Raw genomic sequence first — 17842 nt, 5'->3', positions numbered from 1 at the left:
AGCTAGGGCTGCTGGGAGCAGGGACACTGGGGCTGGGTCACATTGCAGCACATCAGCATAACCCACAGTGTATTTTTAAATCCTTCTTCCTGCTTGAGATTTGCCCAACACTTGATCCAAGCCTACAACAGTAAATAAAACAGTGCCAAGAAATGTTTCCCTGAATTGGAAAGAGCTCATCTATTCTGCTAAATTGTTAACATAGTTCCCAGCAGAGCACTGGCCAACTCACACCATCCAAATAACTCGGGGCCCGGCCAGCAGGCAGCTCAGCCCCTGCTGCTGATTTGGGACTCAGCCCCTGCTATGCAGCTGCTCTGGGGAAGATAATTTCATGCTCTGGCATGTGTCACCCTCTGCCACTGGCCTCAGTGCCAGCAAACAGTCCTGGGAAGGTTCACCCTGCTAGAGCCAGCACAGGGACGACAGCCCAGTGCTTCCCACTGCTCCAGGGCAGGAACAGCCCCTGCTCCCAGCCCACTCCCAGCCCACCTGGCCATAACCTCTGAACTGCTGTAGTCCTCACCCTCTGGAAATGATTAAACTCCGCTGCAGCTCCATTCTACACTCACAGCTTGGTCACAGCAGCACTGGAGGTACCTGGGGCAAGCTGGGTAGGATGGGAAGAGGAAAATAGTGCCTTGAAACAAAGCTGATGCTTTGATGACACAGAAAGGGGCCCTGAGGTGTCCTGACCTGCCCCTTTCCTGTGTTAAACCCCTTATCAGAGCAAGAGAACTCCTTCAGCAGTTCTTAAAGAGCCAACACAACACCGAGTGGAAATTTCCAGCTTCTCTTTATAAACCGAGAGGAAAACCTGCAGAGCAGAACTGTATTGTTTTAGCAGGGCGTATTCTCATCCCCAGGTGCTGCTGCTGCAGAAGTTCTCCCTCCCGTCTTCTTGACACAACAGAAAGTGAAAGGACCTCATCATGAGATCAGGCTGAGCCCACAACTCCCCTGTTCTCATTCTAAACCCCACACACATGTTTAAGGTAACCCATGGCCACAAACAAGGCAGGTGGAAAGGTCATTATTCCATTATCTGTCACCATACCCAGAGCCATAGCAGCACTCTAGAGGGCTTGGATTGCTAGCAGTGACTGTTCCCTGACAACACTGAAACTACCTCAGCAGAGAAATGGAATTATTTCTTGGCTGGAGGCATCCAAACTTCCAGGGAGTGAAAAGTTCAGAAAAAAAAAGTGTCCTATTGCATTTCCTGAACAGCAACAGGCTTTAGCTTTGCACATGGAAGTCAGGTCCTGCACAGCCCTTTAAAGGCTTTTGTTCTTCTCCAGTCTCAAGTATTAGTAATAAATTATTTGAAGTGGCCGAATCTTAAACCTCTGAGGACAGAGCAGGAATCTCCTTGTTTACATGGGCAAGTGGACACAGAGGTGTTTGGTCAAAGGTTGGACTTGATAAACCACCAGACTGATTTTGATTCGAGGAAACCACTCACACTCCAGGGAGGGACTTTCCAAGCAACAGTTCTACACCCACTTTATGCTGATGAAAGGAAACACGTGATTTGTAAAGGGCATGTTCAAACCCTTCCACTCTCTTCCCTTGCAGACTTACCTGCTGCCCCTGAAGGACAGTAGCAGAGGCCACATTGTCCAGATCGACCCTGTCCCCAGCTCACTGCTGTTAAAACTCAGTGAGGTCCCTGAATTCCACTTACATCTAAAAATGTCATTCTAGAGCTGTCATCTCATGCATGGAGATGCTCCTGGCACCAAGGTACTCGGAGCAGAGCTCCAGGACACTTGGGAGCTGCCCCAGGTGTATCAGGATGCAGGAATCAACCCCCCTCTCTGGCTCCAGCCTGGCAGGGATCCTGATAGGATCCCCAGCACAGGGCCAGGTCCCCAAAGAACCCTCAGCTGCTCTTGCCATAAAACTGCTGCTCACAAGATTCAAAGTGGGAGTGCAAGGGTGGAGTGGGAAAGCCTTACAGGAGTCTCCTCCTCATCCTGAGCATGTTCCTGACTCCCCCAGTGCCCCCAGGCTGACACATGACCTCCACCTCACTTGCTGACTCGGTGCCACCCCATGGGAAGGAACCAAGACTCTTCCAAGCACAGAAGCCACAAGACTGGGCACTTCCCTGTGCCAAGGCTGAGCCGAAGGACTTGGCACCTCTGCTCCACTTGCTAGCACAGCCCAGCAGGGCCAGCCTGGTCTCTCCCCACAAACACTGCAACCACTAAACCAGAGCCACCTTCCTCCGTGCCCCCTCCAGTCCTGTCCCTGCCAGGACACAAGCAAGCTCAATCTCTCAGTCCACATCAACCAGATACTGAGCACTGCCCAGGGAGAGGGCACAAGGGTTTCAAACCTTCAAACCTCTCCAAGCACTGCAGGAACGGAGTTTTCTCTCCACTTCCTGAGCACATTTTCTAATCACTGGGGTATCACAGGAAATCCATGTCAGCACTTCCAGGAGCTGAGGGAGGTTTTGATTTATTCTTATTGAGGTGTGAGGGTCTTTTGTTTGTTTGTTTTTTTCTGACCATGAAGTGTGTTTAATTCCTTCAGAGCCATGTCATTGTCCACAGGCACTGCCTTGGCCTGGGCTCCCAGCACAGCGGATTTCCTTCCCACCTTCAGAGATGCTCCATGGTTCAAGGGCTGGGATTTCAGACATAGGATCCCAGCATTCCAGCTCTGTCCCCAGCAGCTTCCCCACAGCCAAGGCAGATTCTGCTCCCAGTCACTCCCTGCTCGGTACTTCAGCCCCTTTGCTCAGAGCCAGGGCCAGGCAATGGCAGGGCCTGTGGCACCACATGAACTTCATTAACATGCAATTAAACTCTTCATTAATCTTAGTGTCCCTCATGCAGTTCACAACAGTTAAAATTGTATGAAAACAATGACAGAAAAAAGAAACCCAAACTTACTGCACTATACAGCAAGCAAAGCTCTCAGAGATCCTGGAATGACATGATCCACATAAAAGCACTGGAAAACTACTCTCTAAACCACAGGCAGGTTTGTCATTCACAAGTCTAAGCACAACAGAGCAACACATACATCTCAAGACAACTGTTGCTCTCAGAATTCTTATTTATTAAGAGCAGAAAGGAAATTTTGCTTAAGTTTTATACATAAAAAAGTAAACAGTAAAATTTTTTTTCTTATAGTCTTTTCCACTGAAGAAAATTGAGAAATAAGTTGTCTTTTTAGATAATGTTTATTTAAAAAAATAAAATTAATTGACAAAGATACCACACTATTTTGCATGCCGGGCACCCCTTGGCTCGCAGGACCCTGTTCAGCATGAAACCGCTTTGTCAGCAATGCACGAGCAAAAACCACCCCAGCCTGGCTCCCACCTGGCAGCTGCTGCAGCCACACAACTTAGTGAGATATCTCTGGGTTTTTACCAGCTCAAGTCTTTAGTAAATAAATTCCAAGTGGACACTAAACAAGTATTTCACTAAGAGATGATGAAATATTAAAATTAAAAGCAAGTCAGATTGCAGCTGTAATTATACTACATTAGAAACTTCAGTTGGTGGGGATCCATTCACCATAGAGAGATTAATTTGTAATCAAGGTAATTACAAAGACAGAGCATTTTCTTCCTGCATGCTTTCCCGGGCTTGGAACCAACAGAGTTGACTACATGGAAAGTTGACTAGGGTGTACTTGGAATTCACTCTCTCAGGCAGGAGACTAGTTAAGGAGTGTTACTGATAACAAAGAAGAAAAGTTATACAACATTGATTATTATAAATTACTTTGTTTTTATCTGCTTTTAGCCTTAGTCTCCTACAAGTCTTCACCCATTCCTGTAGAAACCCAACTCCTTCTCCAATCCCCTGTGGCAGCTCCCATGCCTAGTGGTGGTTCGAGTGCGCGGGGCAGCCCTTGATGCGGAACACGTGGATGTGCAGGTGGGCAGCGATCTGGTTGCACACACTGACACAGTATCGGAGCAGGTCGAACAGGGACAGGATCTGCACAGGAAAAAATCATCCACAGTTATACCCACATGTTCTTTATGTGCCACACAGGGTGTAACAGCCCACACTCCACAACCACAGCACTGCGCTCCATTGAGCTGAATCTCCAGCTCTGGGAACAGTCACGGAATCCCAGACTGGCTTGGGATGGAAGAGACCTCAGAGCCCATCCAGCTCCACCCCTGCCATGGGCAGAGACACCTTCCACTACACCAGGTTGCTCCAAGCTCTGTCCAACCTGGCCTTGGACACTTCCAGGGATGGGGTGTTACTCCCTAAAGAGTTTCTGGGAATTGTGGGCTTTCTTCCAGCCTAAGACAAGACAAACTCTTAATTCTAGAAGCAGAAAGTGGAGAAGAGTTACAGCAGCTATGGAGATATTGTGAAATGCCCCATTAACTCTGAATGGTGATAACCACACACACAACATCTTTTCCCATCACATCAACACAATTTTACTGAAAGGTTAACACTGTTCCTGTACATTAAACTTGTGCATTTGATAAGCCCAGATAAGTTGAATTTAGGATGTTTATCCGGATGGGTGCTGGAGTCATGACAGACATTCCAGAGCTTAAGCCACAGCCAGAGCAACCTGACATTGCCCATCACAGACACCCTGCTAATGATGCAGCAACACTCATCTGCAAAATATTCTAATATGAGCTTTGAATATCGGCTACAATGCTTTGAAAATTTAAACTATCACAGTCATCAAGTTTGGAAGTGACCTTCAAGACCACCAAGTCCCACCATCACCCCAGAGCCACCATAATCACCCTTAACCCATGTCACCAGGTGCCACATTCAGACACCTCTTGAACACTTCCAGGTATGGTGACTCCATCACTGCCCTGGGCAATTTATTCCAATGCCTGAATATTTCTTTCAGCATTTTTTTTTCAAATATCCAACCTCAACTTCCCTGGCCCAGCTTGAAGCTGTTTCCTCTTGTCCTTGCCCTTGTGCCCTGGCAGCAGAGCCTGACCTCCCCTGGCTGAACCCTCCTTGTCAGGGAGCTGTGCAGAGCCAGAACTTTCCTCCAGGCTGAGCCCCTACAGCTCCCTCAGCTGCTCCAGGTGTTCCAGACCCTTCCCCAGCTCTGCTCCCTTCCCTGGACATGCCCCAGCCCCTCAGTGTCTCTCTTGTCAGGAGGGGCTCAGAGCTGTCCCCAGGACTGGAGCTACCCCAGCAGTGCCAGCACTGGGAACCACTCTGGGCCTTCTGGACACACGACAGCTGTGACAGCCCAGGTGCTGTTGTCCATGTGGGTTCACTGTTACCAGAACTACCAGATCCTTTCCCAGCTTTCCAGCCACTCTTCTCCCAGCCTGGAGCGTTTCGTGGGGCTGTTATGACCTGAGGACAGGACCTGGCACTTGGCCTGGCTGACCCTCCCACAGCTGGCCTCAGCCATGGATCCAGCCTGTCCAGATTCCTCCAGAAGGTCTACATCCCACCCAACCTGGTGTCCTCTGCAAACTGACTGGGAGAGCCTCGATCCCCTCACCCAGACCATCCCTAAAGACAGTGCCCAGGACTGTCCTAACACCAAACCAGGGACACTGTGACCCTGCTCAGCTCTGCACCAGCTTCAAACCCACATCCCCTCCAGGGGATACAGCTGGGCACAGCCAACACAATTAATTAGTGGCAAAGATAATTAATCAAATGAGCTTGGACTCACCAGGGCAATCCAGAGGACAATATACTCATCAATAAAGCTGTTAAAATACTGGTCAAGGAACAGCAATGCTGGGCCTATGAATGCTGTGTCATACAGATACATCTCACTCTTGGTCATGTGGGCAACCTGCAGTAAAATAAAAAAAAGAGAAGTTTAAGAAATAAACATATGCCAGCCAAAGCAAAGTGATTTTAGAACACGCAAAGCCCAAACCATACAGTTGAAGCCACATTACTGCAAAATACCAAATACTCAAGTGGTAGCAACAATATTGTTTGAACCATGGTGCTCCACAGCTACAGAGATGCAAGGTTTACAGAGAGGCATCTTTTATTAGAACAGAGAATGTAGCACAGGAAAAAAAACTAACAAGTTTTCCAGCTCACCTCTTCCTCCTCCCAGAAACCAAACAATGAAATGGAAGCAGACTGGTAACTTTTAAATTTGAGCCTAGAAACAAAAACTCACAGCTGCTGGAGCTTGAAAAGTCAAGGACACTTGGTGTTCCTCTCTCTCCACTTCTTTTTCTCCCATTCCATAAGGATCACCACCTCTTTCTGGTTACAATTTGATAACATTTTTGGTGTTCAAGTGTGCCTTTCTCACTTCCCTACGTGCACAGAACCCATCCCACACTCCATCCTCACTGCACATCCAGCTGGGAGGGAATTGAGCACCAAAGTGGGCCTGGTAAAAAAGAAATTCTTCTTCCACTGTGAGCTTAAACTTTTCCTTCACTATGAATTTAAACTCTTTCACTGTGATTTAAGTCTAGCACTGACCCAGCTCACAGTAGCCCAACAGAGGCTTGCAGAACTGGGATGGCCTTTACAGCAGGATCTGTTTAACCCTCATTCACTGACACCCCTGCCCTTGTATAAACCTGTTAATTATTTTAACCCCTATTTCCCTCCCATTCTTCAAGTTAAACCCTCAGGAAGTGTTCCAAACCTCAGCAACTCCATCACCTCCCCTCCTTCTGCCAAACTTTCCTGGGTCTGAGGGGGATTGCAGCCCAACTCTTCACACGTGCATAAATACATTGCAAATGTGTGAATTAACAGCTGGGGAAGGGAGAGAAACAGCACTGGGCTGCCTGGTGCTGCCTGTGCAACCACAGCATCAACTCCACGTTTCCACTGCCCTTTCAAACAGAAGAAGACTCTGCTGCACCTCCAGGCTACTTAAAGCAAAGCATGAATATCTCTTCAGTGCACAAACAAGTGCAAGTTACTCAGTGGAATACCCAGGGAGCTCCATAATCTACAAAAAGTTCTCCTGCAACAAGACTCAGAAAGGTTCTGGCGCACTCACCACCAGTTTATTTGTGATCTTGGCAGACACAAAGCCAAAAGTCAGGATGTAGAGGCAGGGGTGCCTCTCAAAGAGCTGCACAGCAGATTTCTTGTAGATCATTGCAGCCAAGGCAATCACGGAGCCAATATGGAGAAAAGGTGAGAGGACACTTGTTCCCTGTGGTGAGATTAAAGCATGAGGTTAATAAAATGTGCACATTGCAAAGAAACCTCAAAGAGCCCCTCATGTGGTGTTAAATGAGGGGTTAAAAATAAAAGCACATTAGAAACACCTTTCTGAGTGCTGGTGGTAAAAGGAACAAAAAGTAGTGAAACTTGAGCACGCAGCAGCTGAGAATGTGGTGGAAACTTTCTGGTGCTGGGGAAAAAAAATCAGATTTTAGGCAGCAAGAACACTGCAACAGAAGGTGCTTGTGCAGACACCTCTACTCATTCTTTTACATTGGTAATATAAATAATATAGACCTTTCAGAAGGATCAAACCCAGAATCTTCTTGAAAAATTTCTTTCTGAATGGATTTTTGCAGAGGATTTTTCTATAAACTCTTAAGTGAGGGGTGTATTTGTATAACTCTGTTTATCTCATTAATTCAAAAACAAGTATCAAAGTACAATGAGTACTTTTAATCAAAAATTTTAAAACTTTGACTCCTAAATCTACTATTCTTACACATACAGTATTAACTTGTTTTTCCTAAATCAGCAAGAAGCTGAAGGGAAAATATTTTCCATGAAGGAGGGATTATGTTAAACAGAAACTGTGGCTGAAGAGCCTCTGTGCTGAGGAGGAACTGGCAGCCCAAGGTACTCACTGCTATAGTGGATCCATTTTTGCCAACTCCACCCGTGAAGATCACACCAAAGTAATTTGTACAGGAGAATATGGTTCCTGCCACAGTACAAAGAGCTGGGAATATTTTCACCTGAATATTCAGTATTGGAATCTTAATGGAAGAGAGACAAGAAGTTAAAATATGTACAAACTCAAATTTGGGTTAATATTTCAGGTGCACTCAAACACTCCACTTTTCAACACATTTGCTCTTCTCTCTCTGCTATACAGAGATTGACATTTCTACAGAGAAAAATTTATTTTCCAAAAGCTTCCATGAAGCTTCCCAAAAAGCCAGACTTATGTTCAGTTACCAGAGAAAAAACACCAAAAGCAGAGAAATCCAAAAACTTGCTCTAAATCATCCCAGGGGAGAGAATCATTACCTTTCCTGAAGCTGCAGCCAAGATCAAATTGGGCAGAAGAGCCACTTGGGGATGGTCAGATAAGCCCTTTCAAGTATTGGATCCAATCTTTTGTGCAAGGCAAGGCAAGCAAAGAGATCAGACAAGTCAGATCAGAGTCAGTGACCCAGGAGAGGAAGGATGAGGTTGCTAAAGAAGGGGAGAACAAGCACAGGCAGTTTCGAAAGTTTCCTTCGTTTTTTAACAGTCATGTTTCAAGCAGAACAGGAAAAACTAGAAATGAAGAATAGTCCAAAGTAAACCACAGGAAACATGTTATGGGAGCAAATGTTTAGAGATAACTACCCAAAACTTCCCAACTGCATCTATTCAACTACTAAAAGCTCTTTATTCAGGAACTGAAGTCATGGCACTCAACTGAATAAATGCTTGGCTCCCTGATGAGTCCGGCCAGGAACAGAAGGCCAAAGGAGATCAAGTTGCTTCTATTTGTCTTTAATTACACTCTCAGAGTAGCTTTCAGCAGGTAAATCATGGAATATAATGAGTTGGAAGGGACCCATCAGGAGCATCCAGTCCAACCCCTGCTCCTCCACAGACAGCCCAACAATCCAACCCTGTGCCTGAGAGCTTTGTCCAACCCTACTAGAGCTTGAAGATAGTTCTGGAAGATCCTAAGTTTTCTATTCCATCAACAACTGAATCTCTTCATCTTTCCAGGGCGTGATTAAGAGGCAGAGGAGCTTTAACCCTTCATGTCTTGTTCAGTCCACTCCCCCAACCCCGCCCAGTTTCATGACACTCAAATATATTTCTCCCTTGCTAAGGCTACCCCGCTAAGGCAAAAAAAAAAAAAAAAAAAAAAAAAGGCATTTCCTACAAGATTGTAGAGAAAGAATAAAGACAAGTAAAGAGAAGGCTTGAATTGCCAGACTGGAGGACTACTTGTAATCATCCATTAACATCAAGAGGCTCAGGACTCCTCAAGCTCATCTAAAAGCAGGTACCTGCGCTGGCCTCTGCCCCAGAACTTCGATATTTAAAGAACGGCAGGGGCGGGGGATTGACTTTACAAGCAAAAGGAAACAGTAGCAAACTCCACTACAGGAGTCAAATGACATTAAGGTTGACATTTCCCCAAGACAAAGGGAATTGGCTGGGAAAAACACCCCGTGAAGTCCCAGCTACCACTAGAACAGTGGAGAAGGATGCTCAGGGAAGGATAAGATAAATCCACACTGTTTTAACACCCAGTTTGACCAAGTTTGGGTTCTTAACGCCCTCCTTTTGGCCTCCAGACCAGCTGCATCAGTAGTGCAAAACATGTCCGAAGAAAAAAATATTGAGAAAGAGCCACATACAGAAATTTGGCAGAGGAAAGCCAGTAGTGCATTAAAAAGTCAGAACCTGCTGAATTTCTCTGTGCCAAAATGGGATCAACAAAGCCAAAAGTGGGAAGCAGCAATATTAAGCAAATATCAGATTACTTTTATTTTTTTGCTGTGACTGGAGGGAGAGAGGGAAAATGTTCCTGAAAAGTGGCACCGCAACCCCTGAATTTTAACTCAGGACACTGGAAGACAGCTGCAAGGCTTCCCTGTCTGGTATTCCATGTATCACTACAGTCCCTGCAATTATTCTGCCCTTCCTGGTGATTCCAGGGGCTTCATCCAAAGCCACATGCAGGCAGAACTTCCCAAAACCATGTCAGCAATGCAGGGAAGCACCACCAGTCACATCTTTCACAGGCATATGATGTTCTTCTTTCAACCCTCTGAGACTAATCACAGATGGAATTGCCCAGAGAGCTGCAGAATCCAGGTAAACCCTGGGAAAGAAGCATTCCAGATTGGACAGGGCTTGGAGCAACCTGGTCTAGTGGAAGGTGTCTCTGCCCATAGCAGGGGTGAGACTGAATGAGCTTTAAGGTTCATTCCAAACCAAACCATTCCATGATTCCAGATTTTGTTTGGGAAGAGCCCAGGCCTGACAATAACCAAGTGGCAGCAGGCAACAGACGGAGTCGGGAGCGGTTGCCAGAGCCGGCATTAAAGCAAGTCTGGAATATTTTGCCAGAAAATTACTCCCAGGATTCCAGAGTACATTTCATCAGTTTTGTGCAGAATGAATAGGGATTGATGAGGAAATAGGCCAGAGCAGAGCCCAGCTAAGGGCTCATGGAAGCAGCAGGGAGGGAGCATGTAAGAGTCGCGCTTCCTCCAGGAACTCCTCCTGTCACCAATCCCACAAATCCCACAGCCAGCTGGGCAACTCGGACCCGGGAGTCCTCACAGGGCTGGATCCCAGCTGGAGTTTTGAGCTGTCCAGATATACTGCAGTCACATCTGCCCAAGGAACAACTTCCAGAGGGCTGAATTCCAGCTTCATATTCCCAAAGTGTTTGTGCTTTTTCATATTCCAGATCCTATGGGAGAAAACTCCAGCAACTGTAGCATTTTTATTTGCTTCAAGCAGGAAAATCAACTCCAAATAGACAATCTATTAACAAGTTACCCTAAGCTTCCTTGCTTTACTTGTATGTCCCAAATGATCCAAGCTGAGCCACACTCAGCATCCCACAGGAATTACCCAGCTCAAAGAGCATGGGGAGCAGCATTTAACAGGCTTTGAAGAGAATTTACACTGCCAGAAAGGAGGGAGTCAGGACAGGCACACACAGTTTCACGGACTAAAAGAAAGGTAATGAAAGCAACAATTTCCAAAATTCACAGCTCTGCATTTTGCCTGTTCAGAGTGTTTTGCTTTTCCCATGAAAAGTGGAATGTTTGAGTACACAACCACATCTACTCCATATTTCCCCCAAACAGAAGCAAACAGAAAATACCAAACCACCAATTTTGCAGTCACATCAAGTATTAAAGGATTAGAGAGGGCTGGGTGAGAAGGGGTTGTGTGATTGATTTTGCTCTGCAAGCAGTAAGCTACATTTATCTCTAAATGAACGCAAAATCACACTCATTGAATTAAACAGGATTGTCATGGGAGACCTGATTAATGTTGTTCTCTGGAGAAATGCTCTGTTAAACCAACCAAAATAGTTAGATATTTTTGGTCCTGCCTTAGCAAATGCTGCTGCAACCTAGAACTTCTGATAGATTTCAAGATTTTGCTGAAAAGAGTTATTTTAAAGGCCATTTTAGAGTTATTTAAGCTATTTAATAACAAGAGATCCATTTCTAAGCTCACACAAACATTACTGAATTGTGCCAGAGATTGCTGTAGCAGCATTCTGCCACCACCCCCCTCCCTTTTTTTTTAAAGGAAACTGAGAACAGGAATTGAGAAATTCTCTTGATAACACAAAATATTAAATTATCGCTGCATGGGGATGTGGGCCACACTAATATTTCTGGAAAACTTGGCACCAATAAGGTGACATGTAGCCTAATTTTTATTTTGTAATCAGTCCTACCCACCCTCATTCCGTATATATGGTATTTACTTTGCAGTTTATAGAATTAATTAAGAGAGAAGATCAATAACCAGGAAGGAAAACTAGGAAAACCTTTCAGGAAATCAATGTTTTAGATTTTATTTCTAGTAAACGTATATATTTTTAATTTATGTATGCACATACATGCTTTTCTGTGGACAATGCCATTTTGATAGCAGAATGTGGCTTCAGTAATACTTACTATTGTATTATTATTATTATAATTATCATTATTATTAAACTGTCAGCTGACATGACCTGGTGAGCCTATATCAACATATCTATAACACTATATATATAGATATATACATAGACATAGATATAAATAAGAGATCTGCAGCCAGGCTATGCCAGCAGCTCATTTAATCAGGATCATCTTTGTTTAAAAGGAAAAACCTGACAAGTGGGGGGTGTCCCCTTACACAAATCAAAAGTCATCAGCCACATTCAGGCCAAATTATCTACTGATGGCTCCCAACTGCTCTCTGAGAGTTTCCCCAAATCCTCCTCCCAGTTTAATATTCCTCCACTGTTTGTTGCATGAAATTAATTTAGGTTTTGGCCAGGATTTCACCAAAGGTTCAAGTCCACGCACAGGTATAAAATAACCTTGTTGTAATGACTCTGGTACAGACAGAATCCACAGTTAATTCCATGGGATTGGAATTCAAAAATCTGTTTCTGTTTATAAGGAAAAGTGAAACCTTCCTGCAGAAGTGAAACTGTCTCAAGATGTGCAGGAGGCCTTCAGCGACCATGGGATTATTACAAAGGATAAAATAAGAACATGAGCAAAATTACCAGAGATTGCCAAAAAGGTGGTCCTCCAATCACTGCCAGTAAATGCATGATTATTATGAAGATTTGTACTTCAGTCACATCAATTCTGATTAGGTATAAAAAGCCAAAAAAAAAGCAAAATTATTCAAAGCAATTTCAAGTCAGTTATTCGCAAGCTCAGCAGCACAACTCTGTCATGCACAGTATAAAGGCTGAGGAAAAGAGGAAAAACTTGCAAATAAATTAGAAGGCAAAAATGTATTTAGTTTTATTGTTCAAATTAAGAGCAATGTTGTACTATTATTTTGTTTTACTTCACAGTCCAATAACAGAAATCCATTTTATCAAGCAGAAACATTGGAACTCTTCACTGCCCAGTGGCAGCTGCAGAAATAAACATTCTGTTTTAACCTTGTCCACCAAAAAAATAAGAATTTAGTACAGATGATAAAATTCTAAAAATGTATTTTTAACCCCTATTATATTCCCTACCCTATCTTAATATGAATATTCTCTGAATAGCATCAAGCTTTGAAAAGAAACACAAATCCCTAAAGGGTTAATGGAAATAGTGCAGTGGCAGCAAGAAGAGAAACCACTTCTGGTTCCAGCAGAGCCAGGATGTGCTGCAGGAAGAATGGGAGAAAACAGGGAATTTATGGCTTTGTAAAAGTCTTGGAGGTAGAAAGGGGGGGAAACAGGTCTACAAATGAATGCCAGAAATAGGAGCATATAAAAATACAAGTGAAAGGAAAAGAATGGACTTGCTGGTGTGATATATATATGGGGTGTGTATACACTATATATGTTATAAATAGGCATACACATTCTATACACCTGTATGTATGCATATAGATGTATGTTATATATAACTTATATATTATAACCACATAATTGTATCTTGCCCTGAAGTGCTACATTAAAAATAATCCTTCAAGTCAGTTTGAAACATTTCTGGCTTATCCATATTTCCAATTAGATAGTTCTACCTAAAAGACTCCAAATCCCTTCCTGCACACACAGGTTTTGCTGTGACAAAACCCTGCTGATATCACCTGCACAGGGAAGAAGCATTATGGGGTGGGCTTTCCCCTGTCTACCTTAAATGAGCTACAAGACCATGGAATTGATTTTAGTATCAGCTCAGTGTTTCTCCATAGACTTTGTTTCAGTTTGGGAGTGGAACCTCTCATTTGAGGATCTCCAGTCTGGTCAGCAGCAGAGCCACATGCTCAAGGGATAATTCCAAGGCTGTACCTAAATCCCTTGATGGACATTTCCCATGGCAGGGGTTGGAATGAGATGAGTTTTAAGGTCCTTCCCACCCCAACCCATTCCATGATTCTTTGCTTTGCCAATTTGCTTTCCACCACACAAAGCTGGAGATGGAACATCCAAGAAAAAACCTTCAGAGCCCTCCTATATTCAATTTGCCCAATAACAATCCTGCAAGGCAATCACAACTGGCTGAGGAAAAAACTGACTTCCACTGAGGAAAGAATGTTCTAAAATATCTCTGTTTTCAGTCCTGATACAAACCAATGGAGCCATTGAGGTACCTTGCAAGAAAAAAAAAATGCTCAGCAGAGATACACAAACCAACTGATTTAATGCAAATTGCTTCCTCCCAGCCCTTGGAGTCAGCATGGAAATGTGTTCTCAGTGTGTCCAGCCAAAGAAGGACTGGAGCAGCTCCATTCCAGAAACGCAGGAATGTGTTTTAGCCCATTTCACTACTTCTGTCAATCTCCTAAAGAACAGAAAGAAACCTAGAAAGTTCACAGAAACAGTGACTAATAAGTCATGGAGGTAACTCCAATTTACAGCTTTCCTCGGATAGGAAACCGGGTTTCTTTTGGCAGCAGAAATCTTATGCACAATAAAATAATGTCATGCATGGAAACCCAAGTTATTCTGCCAGACAAACCTTTGCACAAGACTGAGAGCACAACAAATACATGGGGAGCAGTGCCTGGATTGAGGTTAGGGAAACAGTTTTATCTTTACACAGCCATGGCACAACCTTTACTCCCCTGCCCAGGGCTCTATCCTTCCAACAAACAGAAACAGCATCAGGCAGCCAAGGATATTTGTTAAAAACTCGCCCTGACTTAGAGTAAGAATCTCCTACTGTAGAACAAATACAAGTCTTAACTTCAGTTCCATCTTAATATTCTGTATTTTTAATACCAAATGGCTCCTTAAAAGAGAAGACAAAAGCATTAAGACCTATTGAGGAAAAACTAAACACCAAACTAACACCTAAAGAAAGCATAAATTCCTAATACCAAAGAGAAAAAAGGCCTGGGAACATCCCATGCTCATTAAAATCACTGTCAGGTGGCTTAAAATTATAAGCTTGATATCAGTAAAGCACATGCCTGATGTTGGAATTATTCAGTGATTTTTTTTTTGGTAGGATATCAAGTGGCCTCTGGGCAGAAATCTAAGAATCCAGAAATCCACAGGCAGCTCCTCAAAGCTGAACCACAAAAGGGAACAACATCTGGAAGAACAAAGTGTGAAAGGGGCACACTGTTCCTCTTTGGGTTTAGCATGAATTCAAGACAATTGCAACCACAGCATGAACCAGAGACATCTATGATGCTGCTGCTTTGGAGCAGGCATCCCAAGTTCCTTAAAATCCAACCACTTTCTTCCCCCAGAAACACCTGCTCAGCCCCACTTTCTCTCCCATGCCAGTACCATCTCCTGCCATCAGTAGGGTCAGGAGACTGGCTTGGCTAAAACAACCCAATCAAAAAAGAAGAAATTCCTGTCCCAATTCCTAGCCCATCAGCTTTCCTGGTGTTTTTTTTCGTGACCTCGGGAATGCTGGGAGCCCTGAGGAGAGGGCAGGGAAGGTCTGCTCAGCCACACAATCCAACACTGAGCCAGTGAGACTTGGCAGCTCCAGAGAGGGGAGGAATAAATGGGAATGACAGACAAGTGGATTGCTATCTGCCTTCATAAAAGTCCTAAACATCCCCTAAAATGAAAAAGAAGTGAAAGAATGCCATTATAAACCAAAGCAACAATGGTTTTGTCAAGACAGACGTGAGTAAAGCAATATCCACACTGCCTGGAAAACATTAACACATCAGGTGATCCAGAAGACATTCTTACACCTAAATGATTAACTTCAATTTATGCATTGTACCCAGGTAAAATGACCTAGCAATCAAAAAAATCCATAAATTGCCTAGGTCACTATAGTGCTTTTAAACTCCGGTAGAGCTGGGAAGTACCCAATAAATGGGAAGGCAAAAGCAGGGCTGCAGGAGAGCACTTGCTCCACTTGGAGGGATGTTGGAACCCAGGGCACAGAGAGGATTTCTCTACCTGTCCTGAAACATCCTGATCCTCAGGAGAACACTGCTTTTAACCTTTGTCTATGGAGAAAGCTTCCAAGACTTTGGGATTAATTGGAATCTATGAGTATGTGAAATAGATAGTAGTAGAGTTTATCACAGAGTGACAACCTTAGAGTTTTGTGGTTTTAGTATGGAGGTAGATAGGAGACAAGATAGAAGATTTTGGGCATTGTCTGATCTCCTTGTTCTTCATCTACTCCATTTTCTACAGTGTTGGGAGCACAGGATGATTGGTTAAAAAGAACCACAACGCAGATGCTGCGTAGACAGAAAAATAATTAGTTATTCGTAGGAAGGTAGAAATAAAGTACATTCTAAGAGTTAATCAGACAAAATAGCTTTAAAAAACCTTGAATCTGTGTGTCTTGTGACTTTTGGTGCCTTCTCTTCGTACACTAAGTCTAAGATGTAGACAGCATACAGAACTTCTGATAAGAGAAAAATAAACAATAACCTGAAAACCAAAAACCCAAGAGTCCCGTCCATCTCTCATTCCTAGCACAGAACTTTTTAGGGGTCTCCCCATCAGGGGGACCCATGGGGGAGGTTTCTACAGAGGGAAACTGACCAATGCCTTTCTTTTTGAGGGAAAATACATCCAATTTGCTTTAGTGGATGGGGAATTGATTCACAAAGTAGGGTGATAATGTTCCTACTTAGATATGATATCATTAACACTATATTTTATTCTACATCAAGTTCCATTGTATATTCAAGTGTCTCTCCCATGGCACACATAAGGAAAAACTCAATTTTGGATCAATGGATCATGTATCAAATTATAGTAAAAAAATAAGGGGAAAAAAAGCAGAAAATAGGAAAAGGCCTTTGTTCCTGCAGACTGCCTCATTTAATTACTATAATCACATTTAATTACATATAATATAATGTAAGCTCTGTACCACACACAGAGCTGTAAGAAAGCAGATCCATTTCAAAGCAAGAAGGGAATCAGCCAGTTCAAAGATTCTATTTTCAACTTGTGTTTGTATTTATTTACTCATTTAAATACTACAGTGGAAATCCTAAGAAAAAAACTAATGGGAAGAGCAAGCAGCATGAATTCTGCAAGAGGTTCTTAAAGCCTCTGAACTGGGATATTTTTATTATGTGGGTTATTTTCAGGCATCACTGGAGCCACACTTCCCCCCAACCTGACAGCTTTGCTGCCTGATGCTTCCTGACAACTGAGTCATGTCAGCACTGCCCAGACACTGACACTGTGCGCATTGTGTGGAAGATCATTAAGCCCCACTAAATGAAAAAAATAAAACAAACCCTTTTCCCAAGACATTCCCACACAACAACAGATGGACGGAAAGTTATTGTACAAGTTCAGTGGACACAAAGAATCAAGTTCCAAAAAATCTCTTCTTCAAATAAACCAGGGGCTTTTTTCATCTTCTATAAAATAAACAGAAGACCCTATACTGAGGTTTAAGATCGGCAGGAACATCCAGACGAAGAACAAGAACAAAGAGCTGATGCTGACAACAGAGCAAAGAGCCCAGACTCAATATCTGACAAACTAAAATGCCCAGACAGAACATCCAGTGGCAAGGCTGGGGAGAACACTCACAAGAATGCTGAGAAATACTGATTCTGCAGCAAAGAGATGCTAGGGAAGAATAATAACCAGCAGCACTGTAGGAGGCAGGGACAGGGTCAGGCAATGTCAGCACTGCACTGGGGGTGACCACAGCCTGAAAACCAGAACACCCAAGGATTTAATTCAAGTGAAGTCAGAGAAGCACAAAAGTTGTGAGTGTCTAAATTCACATTTCAACCCTTACTCCCTATCTGCCTAAATTCACAAGACAGGAGAATTCCTGCACAGTTTCCAGGAGCAGTTGTAATTCCTGTGGTGACACTGCCATCCATGGATTCCCCTGCATACACTGCAGTGTCTTCCTCTATTGATCCTCCTTTCCCTGTTGTGGCAAATTGAAATGCAGATTATTTGCCTGTCTTCAAACTTGTACAGTCTTCCCACATAAGAGAAGATCCAGAGAACCCCAGCATGGCTTGAGTCAGAAGGAACCTCAAAGCTCATCTCATTC

At 43.7% G+C, this 17842-nt stretch overlaps 1 protein-coding gene across 5 annotated transcripts in view; it reads right to left on the bottom strand.

Moving 5' to 3' along the window:
* Positions 1-3180: 3180 nt before the first annotated feature.
* Positions 3181-17842, bottom strand: part of CEPT1 (choline/ethanolamine phosphotransferase 1) — a 33262-nt gene continuing 18600 nt past the window's right edge. For 4 of the 5 annotated variants that reach the window (XM_039698533.1, XM_039698532.1, XM_039698536.1 and 1 more), the window contains exons 6-9: positions 7790-7921; positions 6976-7134; positions 5662-5787; positions 3181-3968 (exon numbers count right to left, since the gene is read on the bottom strand). In XM_039698533.1, coding sequence (XP_039554467.1) covers positions 3849-3968; positions 5662-5787; positions 6976-7134; positions 7790-7921 — 537 coding nt within the window. In that variant the 3' untranslated portion in view covers positions 3181-3848. Of the gene's footprint in view, positions 3969-5661; positions 5788-6975; positions 7135-7789; positions 7922-12429; positions 12515-17842 lie in introns of all 5 variants that reach the window. The other variant, XM_039698537.1, reaches the window with a different exon arrangement.

Source organism: Passer montanus, unplaced genomic scaffold (genome assembly GCF_014805655.1).
Source record: "Passer montanus isolate IOZ18808 unplaced genomic scaffold, ASM1480565v1 scaffold127, whole genome shotgun sequence".
Lineage (NCBI taxonomy): Eukaryota > Metazoa > Chordata > Aves > Passeriformes > Passeridae > Passer > Passer montanus.
The sequence above is the reverse complement of the archived record's forward strand: the minus strand, read 5'-3'. Positions and strand labels throughout refer to the sequence as shown.